A 22,026-nucleotide genomic window follows, 5' to 3' on the forward strand; every position below is an offset into this window, starting at 1 on the left:
TGGATTAGTACGTATATCTGTGATATTGTTGCTATTACAGGGACTTGGTTGAAAGAGGGACAAGACTGGCAACTTAAAGTTCCAAGATTTAGAAGTGTCAGGTGTGATAGAGAATGATGTAAAAGAGGTGGGGGAGTTGTGTCATTGATCAGGCAGAATATCACAGCTGTAGTGAGGGAGAACACCTTGGAGAGCTCATCCAGCGAGACCATATGGGTAGAGCTCAGGAATAGGAAGGGTGCAGTCGCTTTGATAGGGTTGTATTACAGGCCTCCCAACAGCCAGCAGGAGGTGGAGGAACAGGAATGTGGAAAGATTATGGAAAAATATAAAAACAACAGGGTTGTTATGGTGGGTGATCTTTCCTTCCCCTATATTGACTGGGACTCCCAGGGGCTTGGCTGGGGGGTGGGATTTGTTAGATGCGTCCAGGAGGGTTTCTTGAAGCAATATGTAAATAGTCCAATTAGGGAAGGGGCCGTACTGGACCTGGTATTGGAGAATGGGCCTCGTCAGGTGATCAAAGTTCCAGTGGGGGAGCGTTTCGAGAACAGCGACCATAATTCTGTAATTTTAAAGTTATTTATGGATAGGGGTAATAGTAGTCCTTGGGTGAAAGTACTAAACTGGGGGAAGGCCAATTGATACAGAAGGTGAAGTCACATGGGATTCATCTTGAACTAGTAGGATGGATACAGAACTGGCTTGGTCATAGAAGACAGGGAGTAGTAGTGGAAGGGTGTTTTTCTGACTGGAGATCTGTGACCAGTGGTGTTCCGCAGCGCTGGGACCCCGATTGTTTACAATATATATAAATGATTTGGAAGAAAAAGTGGATGGTCTGATGAGTAAGTTTGCGGATGAGATACAAATTGGGGGAGCTGCAGATAGTGAGGAGGATTGTCTGAGGATACAGCAGGACATAGATAGGCTGGAGACCTGGATGGAGAAATGGCAGATGGAATTCAATCTGGAGGTGATGTATTTTGGAAGATCTAATGCAGGAGGGAAGTATAGAGTAAATCGCAGAACCCTTCGAAGCATTAACATACAGAGGGATCTAGGTGTACATGTCCTCACTTCCCTGAAAGTGACAATACAAGTGAACATGGTGGTCAGAAGGCGTGTGGCATGCTTGCATTCATCAGTCAGGGCGTAGAGTACAAAAATTGGCAAGTCATGTTGCAACTCTGTAGAAGTTTAGTTTGGCCACATTTGGAATTTTTTACACAGTTCTGGTTGCCACCCTACCAGAGGATATGGAGGCTTTGGAGAGGGTACAGAAAAGATTTACCAGGATGTTGCCTGGTTTGGACGGTACTAGCTATGAATAGAATGGATAATAAGAGTCTTTTTCCCAGGGTAGAAACATCAATAACTCGGGAGCATAGGTTGAAGGTAAAAGAGGGAAAGTTTAAAGGAGATGTGAAAGGCAAGTTTTTTCACACCGAAGGTGGTAAGTGCCTAGAATGTGCTGCCACAGATACAATAGCAACGTATAAGAGGCATCTTGACAGATAAATGAATAAACAGGGAATAGAGGGATATGGACCACGTAGAGGCAAAAGGTCTTGAATTTAGAAAGGCATCATGTGTCAGCACAGGCCTGGTGGGCCGAATGGCCTGTTCCTGCGCTGTTGATCTCTTTGTTCTTTGAGATTAAGGAAGAGGTGAAGGCTCAGCAATTCAGGACAGGTTTGTCACCTTGATGTTCATTCCAGGGCCAGGAGCAGGACGTTGCTCAGATTGTGTCAGCCCTTCACCACTGCGTTGCTGCATTGCCCAGGGAGCACCTCCGCAAGGTGGCCCGGATCGGTGTCTCAGGACAGATGCATGGAGTGATGTTGTGGAAAAGCCAGGAAGGTAAGTGCAGAAAGGCAGAGGTGGAAATATGCCCCTTCACTGTTGCTCTTTAGGATTCAGAACAGAGGCAGAACCTGGGACAGTGCAGCACTCCCTCAGTACTGACCCTCTGACAGTGCGGCAGTCCCTCAGCACTAACCCTCTGACTCTGTGGCACTCCCTCAGAACTGACCCTCTGACAATGCAGCACTCCCTCAGTACTGACCCTCTGACAGTGAGGCACTCCCTCAGTACTGACCCTCTGACAGCGCGGCACTCCCTCAGTGCTGATCCTCTGACAGTGCGGCACTCCCTCAGTACTGACCCTCCGACAGTGAAGCACTCCCTCAGTACTGACCCTCCGACAGTGAGGCACTCCCTCAGTACTGACCCTCTGACAGTGCAGCACTCCCTCAGCACTGACCCTCTGACAGTGAAGCACTCCCTCAGTACTGACCCTCCGACAGTGAGGCACTCCCTCAGTACTGACCCTCTGACAGTGAGGCACTCCCTCAGTACTGACCCTCTGACAGTGCGGCACTCCCTCAGTACTGACCCTCTGACAGTGAGGCACTCCCTCAGTACTGACCCTCTGACAGTGAAGCACTCCCTCAGTACTGACCCTCCGACAGTGAGGCACTCCCTCAGTACTGACCCTCTGACAGTGCAGCACTCCCTCAGCACTGACCCTCTGACAGTGAAGCACTCCCTCAGTACTGACCCTCCGACAGTGAGGCACTCCCTCAGTACTGACCCTCTGACAGTGAGGCACTCCCTCAGTACTGACCCTCTGACAGTGCGGCACTCCCTCAGTACTGACCCTCTGACAGTGAGGCACTCCCTCAGTACTGACCCTCTGACAGCGCGGCACTCCCTCAGCACTGACCCTCTGACAGCGCGGCACTCCCTCAGCACTGACCCTCTGACAGTGAAGCACTCCCTCAGTACTGACCCTCCGACAGTGAGGCACTCCCTCAGTACTGACCCTCTGACAGTGCGGCACTCCCTCAGTACTGACCCTCTGACAGTGCGGCACTCCCTCAGTACTGACCCTCTGACAGTGAGGCACTCCCTCAGTACTGACCCTCTGACAGCGCGGCACTCCCTCAGCACTGACCCTCTGACAGCGCGGCACTCCCTCAGTGCTGATCCTCTGAGAGTGCAAATACCATCCCGACAAATACTCCCCACTCTTTAGGATGAATGCAGCTCTAACAACACTCAACAACATTGATACGGCAGGACAATGCAGCCCACTTTCACATTCTCTCCCTCCAGCACCAGAGTACCATTGGAGCCATTTACAAGATGCACCACCATATTTCCAGGGGGCTTTCTACAGATTCTACAGTAAGATGTTACTTACAACACAAGCAGGTGAATCCCTCCCTTTGCATCTTCCAGAGTTTCTCTGGGCCATGTAAAGGAATGCTCTCCATTTGCCGGATGAGTTCACTAAAAGCAACTTTCAAGCAGCACAGTTGATTGGCATCCCAGCTGCCAGCTTAAACATCCACTCCCTCCACCACTGACGCTCAGTGGCAGCAGTGTGTACCATCTGAAAGATGCACTGCAGAAACTCACCAAGCCTCCTGAGACAGCACCTTCCAATCTTGTGACCTCTACTGCCTAGAAGAACAAGGCCAGCACATACTTTACCATTACCTCCACTCGCCATCCTGACTTGGAAATATATCAGCTCTTCCTTCACTGTCTCTGGATCAAATTCCTGGAATTCCCCCCCTAATGGCACGGTGGGTGCACCTACACCAAAGGACTGCAGCGGTTCAAGAAGGCAGCTCAGCACCAACTTCTTGAGGGCAATTAGGGATGGACAATAAATGCTGGCCTAGCCAGCAATACTTACATCTTATGAAATAATTTTAAAAAGTATACTTACATTTTGAATAAGATCTTGGCATTTCCTCAATCACACTGATACCTAAGAACATAAGAAATAGGAGTAGGCCATCTAGCCCTTCGAGCCTGCCCCGCCATTCAATAAGATCATGGCTGATCTGAAGTGGATCGGTTCCACTCTCCCGCTTTCTCCCCATAACCCTTAATTCCCTTGTCTGTCAAAAACCTATCTACCCGTGACTTAAATATATTTAGCGAGGTAGCCTCCACCACTTCAACGGGCAGAGAATTCCAGAGATTCACCACCCTTTGAGTGAAGAAGCTCCTCCTCAACTCTGATCTAAACTGCCCCCCTCTTATCTTGAGGCTGTGCCCTCTAGTCCTGCTATCCTTTCTAAGCGGGAAGAATCTCTCTACCTCTACCCTATCCATCCCTTTCATTATCTTATACTTCTCTATAAGATCCCCCCTCATCCTTCTAAACTCCAACGAGTACAGACCCAGTCCATTTAGTCTCTCTTCATAGTCCAACCCCCTCATCTCCGGTATCAGCTTAGTGAACCTCCTCTGCACTCCCTCCAAGGCCAAAATATCCTTGCGCAAGTGTGGCGACCAAAACTGCACACAGTACTCCAGCTGCGGCCTCACCAGTGCCCTGTACAGTTGCAGCAAGACCTCCCTACTTTTATATTCTATCCCCCTTGCTATGAAGGCCAGCATCCCATTCGCCTTCCTGACCACCTGCTGCACCTGCAGACTGGGTTTCTGTGACTCATGCTCAAGGACCCCCAGGTCCCTCTGCACCATAGCATGCTGCAGCTTTTCACCCTTTAAATAGTGATACCTCCTACTATTAATTCTGCCAAAGTGGATACCTGTAAACTTTTGAAGATTTCAGTGACTTGATTTCGATCACAAACCAAACCAGGATATAAGCAGAGAAATTGCTTAGCATTTAGCACACAGGGTTTTACTTTTGAACTCAACTCATTTTACCTATAACTCATATAATATTTGCTGCAATTAAAGCAGAGCAACTAATCTGGGACAGGAATAGATTGTACTATTTTTGCAGTCCAAAGATGTGCGGGCTAAGTGGATTGCCCCTTAGTGTTCCGGGATGCATAGGTTAGAGGGATTAACGGGATAAATATGTGTGGTTACAGGGATAGAGCCTGGGTGGGATTGTTGTCAGTGCAGACCCGATGGGCCAAATGGCCTCCTTCTGCACTGTTGGGATTCAATGGATTCTATGCACCCTAACTAAAGGTGATGATTAGGGTGTGAGAAGCTGGAACAGCCACATTTAATGACCAGACGTAGCTGGAAGAAGAAGTGGGTGTAGCTTGGTTCACCTTGGGAGATGGAGATTAGATATTTTCTCTTGTTTCTCCTCTGTTTTAGGCTGTATTTGGCAGAAGGCTGAAGCAGGTCACACATTCCAACCCCGGGGAACGAGTCACCTGGTCACTTGGCAAGACAGTCGCTGCAGCCGCGAGTTTCTCGATTCACTCACACAGCCCGATTCCCATCTTAGCCTAGCCACTGGCTTTGGCTGTGCCACCATTTTCTGGTTCTTGAGGAACAGGTAGACATCTCCAAACTTCTTTGTAAACACAACAAAACCACCACAGCAGCTTTGATAAAATTGCTGCTGATGCATTGCTGGGTCAACATATTGCTAAATTCACCATCATCCAGCAGGGCTGGGGAAGGTAATGGGGCTTACCCCATCATGTCATCACTAATCTGAAGCCAGGACAATCTGTTGGAAACACTTGGGATGTATTTTGTTGGGGCAATTTCATGGAATTTAGAAGCTTAAGTGGGGTTTGGTTGAGGTTTTCAAGCTATTAAGGGGAACCGATGGAATGATAGAAACTTTCCACTGGCTGGAGAGTCTAGGATTCAGGGACAGAGTCTAAAACTTAGAACCAAACTTTTCAGGAGTGAAATTAGGAAACACTTCTCCGCACACACAGCGTGGTAAGAGTTTGGAATTCTCCTCCACTAGATCAATTGTTAACTTTATATCTTGGATTGAGAGATTGTTGTTAGCTAAAGGAATTTAAAGAGATCAGGTAAAGGTGCGTAGATGCAGTTAATGACATCCCTAATCTCATTAAGTGGTAGAACAGACAGGATGTTACTTTGATCAGTGCTATAGTAATATAGAAATGTAAGTTTTTGTGACTCCCTCCCTCTGCTGGCAGAGAGAGTTCCTGCAGTTGGATGAGAGACAATGAGCCCACATCTCAAAATCCCATTTTTGTTACGTATCTGTAAGATTTATTCAGAACCTTCCACATTCCCGAACTTCACAAGTATTATCACTGTTGTTTGGTAAACAAAAATAGCAGTTAATTTGTTCTTTGTTAATGGGAAGAGTTTGATTTGATTTGATTTATTATTGTCACATGTATTAAGATACAGTGAAAAGTGTTGTTTCTTGTGCGCTATACAGACAAAACATACTGTTCATAGAGAAGGAAACAAGAGAGTGCAGAATGTGGTGTTACAGTCATAGCAGGGGTGTAGAGAAAGATCAACTTAATGCAAGGTAACTCCATTCAAAAGTCTGATGACAGCAGGAAAGAAGCTGTTCTTGAGTCGGTTGGTACGTGACCTCAGATTTTTGTATCTTTTTCCCGAAGGAAGGTGGTGGAAGAGAGAATGTCCGGGGTGCATGGGGTCCTTAATTATGCCGGCTGCTTTGCCGAGGCATTGAGAAGTGTAGACAGAGTCAATAGATGGGAGGCTGGTTTGCATGATGGATTGGGCTACATTCACCACCTTTTGTAGTTCCTTGCTCCCTATTGCTTCTCCTCATTTACACTGTCTAGGCCCTCAGGATTTGAACATCTCCATCAAATCTTCTCTCAACTTTCTGTCCCCCAAGCAAAGTAACCTCAGCTTCTCTAATCCATCCACCTAATCGGAGTCTCTCAAACCTGGAATTGTTCTTGTGAATCTCTTCTGCACTCTCTCCAACACCTTTACATCCTTTGTGAAGTGTGGCACCCAGAATTGGAGATTATACTCCAGTTGAGGCTGAACCAGTGTTTCATAAGTGTTCATTATAACTTTGGAGAGAGAATAGTGTTAACGTTTCAAGTCTGAACAACCCACATCAGACTCGAAATGTTAGCTCTGTACTCTCTCCATGGATACTGTCAGACCTGCTGAGATTTTCCAGCATCTTCTGTTTTTGTTTCAGATTCCAGTGTCCGCTGTGATTTGCTTTCATTATAACTTATTTGTTTTTGAACTATATGCCTCTATCAAACCCAATGAAACCAATGCAATTCTCAGGAAATCCAATCTAAATATCAGCAGCAGCGAGCTGTGACCACTACAAGTCACATTGATGCAATACAAAGCGTCTTTGAAAGAATTCCTTATATTTCTGTTGTGCAACCTCAGGACACCCCAGATCACTTCATGGCTAATAAATTACTGTTAAAGTACACTCTCTGTTCAGACAAATGGCAGTGTGGACTAGTCATGATTATTGGTTGATCCATATTCTGTACAGAACTGAATTGAGGCTGTTTCTTATCCATAGAATCCATACAATTCCCTGTGGTGCAGAAGGATGCCACTCAGCTCATCGAGTCTGTACCTACTACAATCCCACCCAGGCCTTATCCCCATAACCCCACACATTTACCCTGCTAATCCCCTGGCACCAGCGTCAACTTAGCACGACCAATCAACCTAACCCGCATATCTTTGGAGTGTGGGAGGAAACCAGAGCACCCGGAGGAAATCCATGCAGATATGGGGAGAATGTGCAAACTCCACACAGACAGTGACTCAAGGCCGGAACTGAACCTGGTCCCTGGCACTATGAGGCAGCGGTGCCAACCACTGTGCCACCATGCCACCCAAAGTTCAGTGCTGTACTCTTGTGACTTAACGTGTGTTCCTTAAAAATCAGTTGGAATCAAGAATTATTTACACACTTTATTTTGAACACAAATTTAGAACATATTAATCAGTATTTTACTGGCATGCCCACCTGAGGCTTGTAAGATTGTGCCTGAGAGCAACAGAGAATGCCATTCTGTGAGTCTTGTCTGCCCCAATTTCAGGATGGGCCTGCCGGTAAAATCAGGGCCTTTCTGATTACAATAACTCCACGGAGGCAAAAGTCCCGTCACCAAGTTACTTTATTCACACCATACATCTGTACACAGCCAGCTCTCCAGTTGCTCCCTGCTGAATGCAGGCTGGGAGTCTGACACACCTGCTTTAAATAGAGAGCATGAGGCTCCCTGGTTTAACCATCAATTAGGATTCATCTGATACCTGTTTTAGTGTACCAACTAAATCAAATTAACTGAGGGACAACTCAAAAAGGGCAGCTCCCTAAAAGGAGGGGGAACTGCCCAAACCAAAAAACAAAGCAGAAAGAAAACATTGAACATCAAATTAAAATGTGGTTATCAGGGTCAATAATACACCCCAGCCCCGGCGGTGCCCAGTGGGCACAAAGTCAAGACTCATCAGGTAGTTCATACACAAGCAAGCGAACCTCATTAGCCTGGCTGAAGTCATCACACTGTTGTATATTTATTAGTGAAAGTCCTGTGATTCTTGTTTTCTAGGCCCCAGTTTTTGGAGTCCTTTAATGCTTCAGGGACCATCCACGATTATATTGTTGCTGTCTTGTGTGGGCTTAAGAAGCCATTGATGTCATTCCAGAACGCTGCCAGTTGGGGTTACTTTAATACCAGATGTGGAAGTTGGAATCTGTCAATGTAAGCCTGCATTTAATTCTGTGTTAGAAAATTTCTCCAGGAGTTGGGAGCACATCCCACGCTGTCACCAGGTGAAATCTGCAGCTTGCCCTGTTAGTGCTGGGGAATAGACAACTTCACACATCAGCATAATGTCTGAGTCATTTACAGCTAATGTTAAAAGTTTATTTATTATTTATTTATTTATTAGTCACAGGTAAGGCTGACATTAACACTGCATTGAAGTTAGTATGACAGTCCCCTAGTTGCCACACTCCGGCGCCTGTTCGGGTCAGTGCCCCTGTCCAGTCTTTCAGACTGTGGGAGGAAACTGGAGTACCCAGAGGAAACCCATGCAGACATGGGGAGTACATGCAAACTCCACACAGACAGTGACCCAAGCTGGGAATTGAACACGGGTCCCTGGCGCTGTGAGGCAGCAATGCTAACTACTATGCCACTGTCCCTAGGCACAGAGTAAAACTCCTTCTAGTCTGCCCCCAAACCTTGTATAACGAGTGGGCCTCAGTATGGTGATGCAGAGCAACACCAACAGCATGGGTTCAATTCTCATCCCAGCTGAGGTTATTCATGAAGGCCCCGCCTTCTCAACCTAGCTAATGAAAGGGGCCCCTACACGCTACAGCACCTATCATCATCCCTCTCATCCCCATGAGTGGGATTCACAAATCGAATTAGAAGCAGATTTGTGCTGTGGGAACTGCTTTGAGAGTGAGATGTTAAAACAGCTCAGTCGCACCCAGCTGTTTTTGTTCCATCTCTGGAGTTTAAAGGCCTCTCTCACCGGGCTTTCCTTATCTCTTCCAGATTGCGGGATTCTGGATTTCCCACTTGCTTGCTGCCTGCAATCGCAAAACCTGGCGTAATCGCCGGGAAGACGGTTCACGAGTGGTATGGTGTGCCAGAGGGTACAGAGGTCGGTGTGGCTCTGGGTGATTTCCAATGCTCTGTGTACGCCTGTATGACGGAGAAGACAGATGCGGGTAAGGGCTTGGTTTCACTTGATGGATCAAATCATATGTCTGACTGCTCATACAGGTCCAGTGCTTCTGACGCTACCTGGAAGACAGTTTGTCAGACACAAAACTACAACCTAATTGATTGTTGTTCTAGGGCAGACCACAGAAAGCTGAAAGTGGGACACTTCTATTCAGGAAAGGATGGAACCTATAGGTCAGCTGGTCTAACATCTGTCAATGATGCAGAAACATCATGCCTTTATGAAAAGAAAATCAGGTTTGACAAATTTATTAGAGTTCTTTGAGGATGTAACAATCAGAATGGACATAGAGGAACCAGTAGATGTAGAGTATTGGGTTTCCAAAAGGCATTCAAAAAGGTGCCACATAAAAGACAAGATAGCACCTTACGTTGTTGAGGGTAATTTATTAACATGGATTGGCAAACAAACAAGGAACAGGATAAATGGGTCATTTTCAGACTAACAAACTGTAACTATCACACAGGGATCAGTGGGTAAAAGCAAATTACTGCGGATGCTGGAATCTGAAACCAAAAGAGAAAATGCTGGAAAATCTCAGCAGGTCTGGCAGCATCTGTGAGGAAAGAAAAGAGCTGACGTTTCGAGTCCAGATGACCCTTTATCAAAGCTTTGACAAAGAGATATCTGGACTCGAAACACCAGCTCCATCTGTGCTGAGGCCTCAACTATTTACCATCTCTGATAATGATTTGGATGAAGGATCTTAGTGTTTTGTAGTCATGCTGATGATACAAAGATACAAAATAGGAAAGCAAGCTGTAAGGAGGATACAAAGAGACTACAAAGGGAATTAGAAAAGGGGTGAAGTGATTGAGAAAGTAATCAGCAGGTAGAGTATGATGTGGGAAAATGTGAAGTTGTCTACTTTGATGGGAAGAATAGAAAGACAGATTATTATTTAAATGGAAAGAGACCACAGAAATCTGTGGGACAGAGGGGAGTGGGTGTCCTTATACGTGAATCACAGAAAGCGCTCATGCAAGTACAGCAAATATTAGGAGGGCAAATGGAATTTATTGCAAGGGGGTGGAGTATACAAAGAGGTGTGTCTTTCTCCAGCTATACAGAGCTTTGATGAGACCACAGCTAGAGTAGTAATGTGTATGGGTTTGGTCTCCATATTTAGGGCAGGATATACTGGCATTGGAAGGCATTCAGAGATGGTTCACCAAGTTGATTCCTGGGAGGAACAGAGTTGTCTTATGAGGAAGGGTTGTGCAGATTAGACTTTTACTCATTGGAGATTGGAAGAATGAGTGGTGATCTTATTAAAATATATAAAATTCTGAAGGCGCTTGACAGGGTAGGTTCTGATCACATGGAGGAACTTCGACAGTGGCACAGTGGTTAGCACCGCTGCCTCACAATGCCAGGGACCTGGCTTCGATTCCTGGCTTTGGGTCACTGTCTGTGTGGAGTTTGCACATTTTCTCTGTGTCTGCGTGGGTTTCCTCTGGATGCTCCAGTTTCCTCCCACAATTCAAAGATGTGTCGGTTTGGTTGATTGGTCATGCTAAATTGACCCTAGTGTCAGGTGATTAGCAGAGTAAATATGTGGGATTACGGGAATAGAGCCTGGGAGAGATTGTGGTTGGTGCAGACTCGATGGGCTGAATGGCCTCCTTTTGTACTGTAGGGATTCTATGATTGTATGACCTAGAAGACACAGTTTCAGAATAAGAGGGTCTCCCATTTAAGATGGAAATGAGAAGGAATTAATTTTTGAAATTCTCATCCCCAGAGAGCGTTGGAGACAGGGTAGTTGAAGACATTCAATGCTGAGTTAGACAGATTTTGATCTATAAGGGAGTCAGGAATTCTGGTGGACAGACAGGAAAGTGGAGTTGAGACCATGATCAGATCAGCCATCATCTTATTGAATTGTGAAGCAGAGGTGATGGTGGAATGACATAAGAACATAAGAACATAAGAAATAGGAGCAGGAGTAGGCCATCTGGCCCTTCGAGCCTGCCCCGCCATTCAATAAGATCATGGCTGATCTGTCGTGGCTCAGTTCCACTTTCCCGCCCTCTCCCCATAACCCTTAATCCCCTCTCTTATCAAAAACCCATCAACCCGCTTCTTAAAAATATTTAGCGAGGCAGCCTCCACCACTTCAACGGGCAGAGAATTCCAGAGATTCACCACCCTTTGAGTGAAGAAGTTCCTCCTCAACTCCGTTCTGAACCGCCCCCCCTTTATCTTGAGGCTGTGCCCCCTAGTCCTACTGTCTTTTTTGAGCGGGAAGAGTCTTTCCACCTCTATCCTATCCATCCCATTCATCATCTTATACGTCTCAATGAGATCTCCCCTCATTCTTCTAAACTCTAACGAGTACAAGCCTAGTTTATTCAGCCTCTCCTCATAGCTCAACCCCCTCAACTCCGGTATCAGCCTAGTAAACCTCCTCTGCACTCCCTCCAAGGCCAAAATATCCTTGCGCAGGTGCGGCGCCCAAAACTGCACACAGTACTCCAGCTGCGGCCTCACCAGTGCCCTATACAGCTGCAGCAAGACCTCCCTACTTTTATATTCAATCCCCCTCGCTATGAAGGCCAGCATCCCATTCGCCTTCCTGACCACCTGCTGCACCTGCAGGCTGGGTTTTTGCGACTCATGCACAAGGACCCCGAGGTCCCTCTGCACCGTCGCCTGCTGCAGTTTTTCGCCACGTAAGTAATAGTCCTTCCTACCATTCTTCCTACCAAAGTGGACCACCTCACACTTGCCAACATTAAATTCCATTTGCCATTTCCTGGCCCATTCGCCCAGCCTATCTAGATCCTTCTGCAGACTCTCCACACCCTCCGCACAATTTGCCTTTCCCCCAATCTTGGTGTCATCAGCAAATTTCGACACCCTACACTCGGTTCCCTCCTCCAGATCATCTATATAAATGGTAAATAGCTGAGGCCCCAGCACCGACCCCTGGGGCACCCCACTAGTCACCAACCGCCAATCTGAATAGCACCCATTGACCCCCACTCTCTGCCTCCTATTTGACAACCAATCCTCTATCCACGCTAACACCCTACCCCCAACTCCATGTCCTCTGACCTTCTGCAGTAACCTCTTGTGAGGTACCTTATCAAACGCCTTCTGAAAATCCAGAAAGACCACATCCACCGGCTCTCCTCTATCCACCGCCCTAGACACATCCTCATAGAACTCCAGTAACTCCTGCTCCTGTTTCTTATGTGACACAGAAAAAGGCCATTTGGCCAACTGGACTCTGCTGTCCCTTCAGAAGAGCTGTCCAATTAATTCCATCTCCCCTGCTCTTTCTCCAGAGTTCTGCATATCTTTCACTTTTAAGTATTTATCCAGTTCCCTTCTGAAAGTTACAACTGGACCTGTTTCGACCGCCCATTCAGGCAGTACATTCAAGACCACTGGATGGCACTGCTGCCTCACAGCGCCAGGGACCCAGGTTCGATTCCCGGCTTGGGTCACTGTCTGCATGGAGTTTGCACATTCTTCCCGTGTCTGTGTAGGTTTCCTCTGGGTGCTCCGGTTTCCTCCCACAGTCTGAAAGACGTGCTCGTTAAGGTGCATTGGCTGTGCTAAATTCTCTCTCATTGACCCAAACAGGTACCAGAGTGTAGTGACTAGGGGATTTTCACAGAAACTTCACTGAAGTTTAATGTAAGCCAGTTTGTGACACTAATAAATTAACTCTGGGCCAGCATTTATTGCACATTCCTAATTGTCCTTGAGAAGGTGGTGGTGAGCTGCCCCCTTGAATACAACAGAGTATCTCACTTGGCCATCTCAGTGGCTGGTTTAGAATTATCCACATTGCTGTGGGTCTGGAGTCACATGTAGGCCAGACTGGGTAAGGACGGCAGATTTCCTTCCCTAAAGAGGGCATTAGTGAACCAGATGGCTTTCTACCAATTGGGCAGTTCTTGGTCACCATCACTGAGAAACGTTTTCTAATCCCGATTTATTTAAATTTACTGGCTGCCATGAAGGGACATAAAGTCATGTCCCTAGTTCATTGGTCCATTCCTCAGGATTATAGTCCAGTAGCATAACCACAATGCTTTCAAACCACTAAATTTGGTTCCCTGGCCGCAACATCGTGTAGTTCTGCAGGGTCAATGATAAACAGCTTAAGTTGATCCCAGAGAAAGTTCCAGCTTTTTAAATGTCAGATGTGAAGGATAAAGTGTTCACACAATCTCCCCACAGGTTACTGACCAGGATCTTTCTTACTCTGTAGTTTTGAACATCAGCACTTCTGCCCAGCTGACCTTTGCCCTGACGCCAGCCTTCCTGCCACCGGCTCAACCCAATCCCAATGCTAGTGTCACGTACTTCCCGTACTTTGATGGGATATACTTGGCTGTGGCAGCTGCTTTGAATGGTGGCAACGTGCTGGCTTCCTTCGTTGAGATGTTGAAACAGTGGACACAGGAGTTGGGTAAGACATTTTTGGCATTGTGAAAGATGCAAATCACTTCCCAGAACTCTGGATGCAAAAGAAAACAAGACATTTCATTGCAGGCATCCATTCCTCCATCTCTGTTCTCTTATTGTCTATCCCTCCATCTCTGACCTCTTACTATCTACTCTTCCGTCTCTGTCCCTTTGCTATCTGTCTCTCCATCTCTTTTCCCTTCACTGTCTGGTAGAAGTTTGGAACTCTTGGTTTGATTTGATTTAGTATTGTCACATGTATTAACATACAGTGAAAAGTGTTGTTTTTTGCGCGCTATACAGACAAAGCATACCGTTGAAAGAGAAGGAAATGAGAGAGTGCAGTCATAGCTAGGGTGTTACAGTCATAGCTAGGGTGTAGAGAAAGATCAACTTAGTGCAAGGTAAGTCCATTCAAAAGTCTGACAGCAGCAGGGAAGAAGCTGTTCTTGAGTCAGTTGGTACGTGATCTCAGACTTTTGCCTCTTTCACAAATGACAGTTGATGCTGCATCAGTTGCTAATTTTAGATCTGAGATTGATATATTTTTGGTAAGTAAAGGTTTGAGGGTTATGGGCCAAAGGCAGGTGAATGGAGTTAGGCTACTGATAACCATGATCTCATTGAATAGTGGAACAGGCTCGAAGGGCTGAATGGCCTAGTCCTGCTCCTATGTTCCTATTATCTATCCTTCCATCTCTGTCCCTTCACTGTCTGTCTATCCATCTCCCTCAGTAAGTACATATCCTCTGCCTGTCTTTTCAGTTGATCCATAGATTTTTATCCTTCAGTGTGTAATCCTGTGAGTGTCTTCAATTTGTTTGTCCCTCCATTTCCATTGCTTCAATCTGTTTATTAGCCCTTTCTCCATCCACCTCACTTGCCTATACTTTCAGTTTCACCTCTTCAGTCTTTCTATCCTCCCTCATCCCTTAAGGTTGCCTATCTATTCATTATCACCCTTTCAGCATGTCTGTCCACACCCTCCAATCCATCAGCATGTCTGTCTCTCAGTCTCTGATTATTTCATCTTTTCCATTTCTTTTAGTTAGAATTTTGTAAAGTATAGGATAACAGTAGAAAATATTTCAAAAACAATATTTTAGAAACACCCAGTTTTCGAGTACTACCTGTCTCAGAATCATTGCCAAAGGAAGAGTTTACACAACAACCCTCCAATCTGGAATTCTTGGGACCAAGTCGTTTGTGGATTTTGGAATTTTCTGAGTATAGACTGACGTTAGACTCTCTGACCGTAAATGTGTGTATGAACATCATAGATACAAATATTTATCTGAACCGTTAAACAGTGATAAAACATAACCAAGTAGTAATAAAAGTTATTTTACTGATCCCAACACTGTATTTCCCATGTTTCTGCCCTTTGTGCTAAAATGATGCCGAGTTGCTTGGGTCTGCTGGATAAATTGGAGTTTCCGAAGAATAGTTTTCCAGATTGCAGAGTTTACAATCTATAGTGAGAAAAACAACAAAAAAATCAAGTTATCAAAGAATTACTAGAAACTATCTATTTTTAAAAGCTGATTTCTCTAAAGATTGGGTACTGTTGAAGTTTCACCTTCCTTCTCCAGACTGTCTTTAAAAACCTCCAGGCCGGAATTTCACCCCTTCCCCCCCCCCCGGAAAGGATCAGGGCAGGCGAGGCTCACAGAACAGCATTCTGTCTTGGCTTCGGGCAGGGCCGTAAAATTCTGGCACAGCAATAAGTCTTTGGTCTCCAAACCAAATATCATCCAACATTGTGTTTCTCCAGAAGTAACTCTTCAAATGCAGACAGTAAAAATCCAGCAACACTTACTTATAAATCAAAGAAAGGGTTTAATAAAGAACCTTCATTACTCCAAACTTGAGGCCTCACCCTGGGCCACTCCAAGCTTCCCGCACAATTCCCAACAGGTTCTTATTTATAAAGAGTCAGCTGACCATTGCATCATTCTGTAATTGGTTCCATGGGTTTATTGGATCAGCTGACCCTCACAGCTTGTTATCATTGGTCACATTACACCCAATACAAAGTTGTCACCAGTTACATTCTAACACATTGTTTGATAACATACTTTGGCAATGTTCCTGTGAAGTGCCTCAAGATGATTTATTATTTTAAAGATGCCCACTAGATATAAGCTATTATTGTCTTCAGTCCAGATGTCTTAGAATGGCAAAGGCTGAAGGAAGTACTTTATGCCATAGTTATATCACGATGTACAGCTGCTTGTATGGAGAAGCTTGGGGGCCCATTCCAAATGTCAGTGTCCCCTGCGAGATTCGCAGAACAGGATTCTTCAGTGGCCTTGGGCGCGATTTTACGACCTTGGGCGGGCCTGCCGATAAAACTCCGGCCTGTTACTCTTCAGTATCCACTGTCCATGTTTCTAAACAAAAAATAAAAGTTAGGAACTGCTCAGCCTAGTTCCACTCTAGGATATAACTTGTTCAGTAATAACACCAACTGTTATGATGAGCCTTGCTGTCAAGGCCATTTGTTATCTCCTTGATACGTTTATGTGTGGACGACTGTGAGATGCCTCATAGATATCCTCATAGATACCCTATGGATCTCTGGAACAAACCACAGGCAAACGAGTTGACTGCAGGCGTGACTCTCAGGCACACTGGCAGGGACTGTCCTCCCACTCCGTGGGGTGTTTGATCATGCCAAAGAACATTATAGGTATGATCCACCACATCTCTTGACAAGCGCAAAGCACACATCATTGTTTCTTGCTCATCTCCAGATAGGGCACCTCTGTGGGATGACTCCAACCATCTCATTCTCTGGTTCTTGCTGGGCCTCCCCTGGACCATGGACCTCAGTTGGTATCTCCTCCCAAAGTTGTGCATGGTGGCATCAAGCCCGTCTCCTCCTCCTCAATCTGATCTGCACCATTATGAAGACAGCATTGAGCTCCATTATTCTTTTTTCCTTCTCCCTGTGGAATCAGGAATATAATAGATTAATGAATAACCAGAAAAATAGCAAAGTTCCCACCAGCAAGCAGCCACTGTCGTGCCCTAGTGCAGGACAGCCTTGCAGCTGAGGCACTAGCTCACAGATCCAGGTGACCGAGCTGCCAATCCTGATATGTGATGTCCCAATCCTGCAGAGGTTGGAAGAGGTTTGCAGACACCTCCCATAGCCAAGACTATCCCATGTTCAGCCCAGTACTGAGCCAGACAGCCTATCACTGCCGACTGTAAAACAATAAACATACTCTGCACACCAAACTGTGCCTCACCCCCTGATCACACTGGCCTGGTCCATCTCTGGAGTGGGAGAATGCCGTATGTGCCCTGTAGCCTGACCCACAAAGCCTCATGGCCCCACAGTCTCACTCTGACTCCACAGAGGTCCACAGAATCCCAGGACTGTCCTTACTGTCTCATTTTGACCTGTTGGCCCCGACCAGGGACTTTGACTGTCCTCCTGTGAGCTCCCCTTTAAAGTTTATTTATTAGTCACAAGTAAGGCTTACATTAACAGTGCAATGAAGTTACAGTGAAATCCCCTAGTGGCCACAGTCCGGTGCCTTTTTAGGTCAAGCCACCTAACCAGTATTCTTTCAGACTGTGTGATGAAACCAGAGCACCCAGAGGAAACCCACGCAGACACGGTGAGAATGTGAAAACTCCACAGACAGTGACCTGAGGTTGGGAATCGAACCCAGGTCCTTGGCACAGTGAGGCAGCAGGGCTAAACACTGTGGCACCGTGTCGCCCTGTTCCCACATGATTGATCACAATACAGTCTCCATCCATCCCCATGAGTCTCTGTGCAACACTGACACCAATCCTCACCCCCTATTCCTATTCCAAAGTCCGAGTACACCCCATCCCATTCAAATAGTTTGATTCCTATCCATCCCCATGTGTGCCTGCAATCCAGTTTTCTTTGTGAGTTTCCAGCTTCCCCAGCTTTGGTCCCTCCCTCTACCTGCCATCATTGCCCCTCCCCCTTACCTCCTTTCTATCCTTTTCTACCCTATTGCCCCCCCATGCATCTGCTTCCCCTCCTGTCCCTCCCCTCCCCTACCATTGCAATCCCAACAAATCCATTGCCCCCCATGAGCCTTTCATCCTCCCCCCAGGTACAATGCTGGTTCTGGAGGTGTGCGTGCTGCACAACGGTATTCTCCCAGAGTATGGAGCCACTCACCAGAAGCAAGCCAAACTCTCCATGCCCGCAGTGTGGCATTGCGCTGCCATCTCACCAAAACCAGAGCAGTATAGATGCAGATAACTTCGAGTGTTGCGTTCACCTCAAAGCCATGAGCGAAATGAGGGCTGACTGATGCATGCCACTCATTTCCAAACATGTTTCACACCAGTGTGAATCCCCACTGGCATGACGCAGGATAGGAAGATGGAATGTAATTCTGGCAAGCAGCATATTTAATGAGCATTTATGTGATGGTAATGAATGTAAATAGCTTTCCGGACACTGATCAGTGAGATACTCCACTGCCATCAACCGGCTGTGAAAGAGGGGAGGGGAAAATTGCAAACTATTTTCCCACCAGCAGGAATCTGAATTTTAGCCTCTCTGCAAAGTTTTCGCTTCCTCTCATCTCGAAACCCACCACAAACAGGCAATTCTACCCTTTCTTTTCAGCTACACCCAATGCAGCTCTTGACATGCTCTCCCACATTCTTCATTGAACCAGGGTTGACGCCCCAGGTGGATAGTAATGGTGGAGATTGGGATATGCCGGGCGATGAGGATGACACTAACTTTTACAGATGCACCAGGGAAAGCATTCTTTCTGGTTGTATCACAGCTTGGTATGGCTCCTGCTCTGCCCAAGACCGCAAGGACCTACAAAAGGTCGTGAATGTAGCCCAATCTATTACAAACCAGCCTCCCATCCATTGACTCTGTCTACACTTCCCACTGCCTCGACAAAGCAGCCAGCATAATTAAGGACCCCACGCACCCCAGACATTCTCTCTTCCACTTTCTTACATCAGGAAAAAGATACAAAAATCTGAGGTCACATACCAACTGACTCAAGAACAGCTTCTTCCCTGAATTCCCTTTTGAATGGACTTATCTTGCAATAAGTTGATCTTTCTCTACACCCTAACTGTGATTGTAACACTACATTTTGCACTCTCTCATTTCATTCTCTATGTATGGTATGCTTTGTCTGTATAGCACACAAGAAACAATACTTTTCACTGTATAAGAACATAAGAAATAGGAGCAGGAGTAGGCCATCTAGCCCTTCGAGCCTGCCCCGCCATTCAATAAGATCATGGCTGATCTGTTGTGGCTCAGTTCCACTTTCCCGCCCTCTCCCCATAACCCTTAATCCCCTCTCTTATCAAGAACCCATCAACCCGCTTCTTAAAAATATTTAGCGAGGCAGCCTCCACCACTTCAACGGGCAGAGAATTCCAGAGATTCACCACCCTTTGAGTGAAGAAGTTCCTCCTCAACTCCGTTCTAAACCGCCTCCCCTTTATCTTGAGGCTGTGCCCCCTAGTCCTACTGTCTTTTTTGAGCGGGAAGAGTCTCTCCACCTCTATCCTATCCATCCCATTCATCATCTTATACGTCTCAATGAGATCTCCCCTCATTCTTCTAAACTCTAACGAGTACAAGCCTAGTTTATTCAGCCTCTCCTCATAGCTCAATCCCCTCAACTCCGGTATCAGCCTAGTAAACCTCCTCTGCACTCCCTCCAGGGCCAAAATATCCTTGCGCAGGTGCGGCGCCCAAAACTGCACACAGTACTCCAGCTGCGGCCTCACCAATGCCCTATACAGCTGCAGCAAGACCTCCCTACTTTTATATTCAATCCCCCTCGCTATGAAGGCCAGCATCCCATTCGCCTTCCTGACCACCTGCTGCACCTGCAAGCTGGGTTTTTGCGACTCATGCACAAGGACCCCGAGGTCCCTCTGGACCGTCGCCTGCTGCAGTTTTTCGCCACGTAAGTAATAGTCCTTCCTACCATTCTTCCTACCAAAGTGGACCACCTCACACTTGCCAACATTAAATTCCATTTGCCATTTCCTGGCCCATTCGCCCAGCCTATCTAGATCCTTCTGCAGACTAATGTGACAATAATAAAACAAATCAAATCAAATGAAGTTGTGGTTGAGTACAATTCCACTGCTGCTGATGGTCCACAACACCTCCTGGATGCCCAGTCTTGAATTGGTAGGACTGATTTAAATCTATCCCATTGAGCACGGTGGTAGTGCCACACAAGACAATGGAGGGTATCTTCAACAAGACAGGACTTTGCCTCCCAAGGACCATGCGGTGGTCACTCCTACCAGTACTGGCATGGACAGATTTACCTGCAACAGGTAGATTGGTGAGGATGAGGTGGAGTGGATTAACTGGATTGACAGCTCTCTCTATTTTGGGACAAGCCTCCCCAGATGTTCGTAAGGAGGGTTTTGTAGGGTCAGCAGGGTTGGAGGTTGCTGTTGCTGGTGCCTAGGTTAATGGCGGGTGGTCTGGGTGGTTTCATTCCTTTTTGGACTTTCTGAGTGTCTCGCTAGGTCATTTCAGAAGGCAGTTAAGAGTCAACCACATTGCTGTGGGTCTCGAGTCACATGTAGGCCAGACCAGATAAGAACGGCAGATTTCCTTCCCTAAACGACATTAGTGACGACAATCGACACTAGTTTAATTACTGGGACTACCTTTTGTCTTTTGTGAATTAATCGGACTTAAATTCCACCAGCTGCTGTGGTAGGATTCAAACCCATGCTTCAGAGCGTGAGACCTCTGGATTATTATTGCAGCTTCATTACCACTCATGTCCCTGTCTCCCCATAATACTAATGCTGGTTTTTCTTCACTTCTGCAGGGCAGGAGATTCCAGAATCCACCATCTATTCCCAATCAATGTGTGCTGCTTTGAACATTGACCACATTGACCTTGTGGTGCAGCCCACCATATTTGGAGAGAGACACTTGCCTGACCAGCTAGCCTCAGTGACCCACATCTCCCCGTCCAGCCTCTCGCTGGGTCATGTAACCAGGGCGCTATGCCGTGGCATTGTGGAGAACCTCCATTCCATGTTACCCTGCCAGCAGCTGATTGAATCTGGGGTGCAGAGGATTATGGGCAGCGGAAGTGCACTGACCAAGAACAAGGTGTTGCAGCAGGAAGTGGCAAGAGTTTTCACCCTCCCCATTGTGTACGGGAAGACCGTTGATTCTGCCGTCGGTGTTGCTATGGTGATGCTGGACCAGAAATAGCTGGGGGGGGGGGAGGGGGAAGAAATTCCCAAATGTGAAGGCAGAAGAAAGTAAATCAACATCCAATCAGTATGTGTGTACCTGATCTGATCACAATGTTTTCCCAATGATTAAGGGGAGAATATGAACAAATTGGCAGGAGCTATCTCCCAGCACTTTCTCATCCATCCCTTCCCCAGTGTAATCAACCATTGGGTGTAACTGGAGAGAATGAATTATGGATCCAGAGTTAGCGCTGCCTTGGCAACGTCGCAGCTTGTCTAGTTACTGACCGAGCATCAAAGCAAAGTTGGACCAGGATTCTACTGGAGAAGCGATGTTCCAAGCTGCTCTCTTTCTCTCAGTAGTGAGCAGTGGAAGAAGAAGGAGATCCCCCCCCCACTCCAAAACAAGAGCCAGTTCTCACCCTCTGTGAAAAAATCAAAGCAGAGAGAAAGGCGGCAAAGGTCAGTGTTAGATCGCTGGAGTTTTAACATCAGGCAGCAGTCACCTACTCTGAAACACCACAAATTGACCCAGTCCTATTGTCTCTACACAGTCCTCCCCATTCCCAAGTGCCCCCACATCCCACACAGATGGCATTTGCTATTCCAAGCGAGTCTCCCGCTCCTGTAAGGGATGAGGTGACTCTGAGCTCAGTGTCTTACAGGATGGAGCTTGAGTTTCATCTGCATTGTTCTGCCTGATTTCGGCCGACCCGTCTGTCAGTCCTGTGTCATTCTCAACAAGAGGAAGAGCAGATTGCCTATCAGCCTTTGTATTTGTGTTTTCAGCTACATGTGGGTACTGACCCACAGACAGAATCTATAACTGATCTCAGGTTATTGATCACAGTTGATTGTTTACATGTATGAGTGAATATTAATCAACATCAACAAATAAAACATACAAAAACA

General features: G+C 46.5%; 1 protein-coding gene across 1 annotated transcript in view; it reads left to right on the forward strand.

Annotated features, from left to right (window-relative positions):
- shpk (sedoheptulokinase) overlaps positions 1 to 22,026 on the forward strand; it is a 31,607-nt gene extending 9,581 nt beyond the window's left edge. Inside the window, exons 3-8 of the mRNA XM_080183453.1 lie at positions 1,722 to 1,863; positions 5,107 to 5,290; positions 8,313 to 8,465; positions 9,273 to 9,448; positions 13,694 to 13,894; positions 20,736 to 22,026. Of these exons, the coding sequence (XP_080039579.1) occupies positions 1,722 to 1,863; positions 5,107 to 5,290; positions 8,313 to 8,465; positions 9,273 to 9,448; positions 13,694 to 13,894; positions 20,736 to 21,130 (1,251 nt within the window). The 3' untranslated portion in view covers positions 21,131 to 22,026. The remainder of the gene's footprint in view (positions 1 to 1,721; positions 1,864 to 5,106; positions 5,291 to 8,312; positions 8,466 to 9,272; positions 9,449 to 13,693; positions 13,895 to 20,735) is intronic.

Source organism: Carcharhinus amblyrhynchos, unplaced genomic scaffold (assembly GCF_965287045.1).
Source record: "Carcharhinus amblyrhynchos unplaced genomic scaffold, sCarAmb.v2.hapA chromosome_291, whole genome shotgun sequence".
Taxonomy (NCBI): domain Eukaryota; kingdom Metazoa; phylum Chordata; class Chondrichthyes; order Carcharhiniformes; family Carcharhinidae; genus Carcharhinus; species Carcharhinus amblyrhynchos.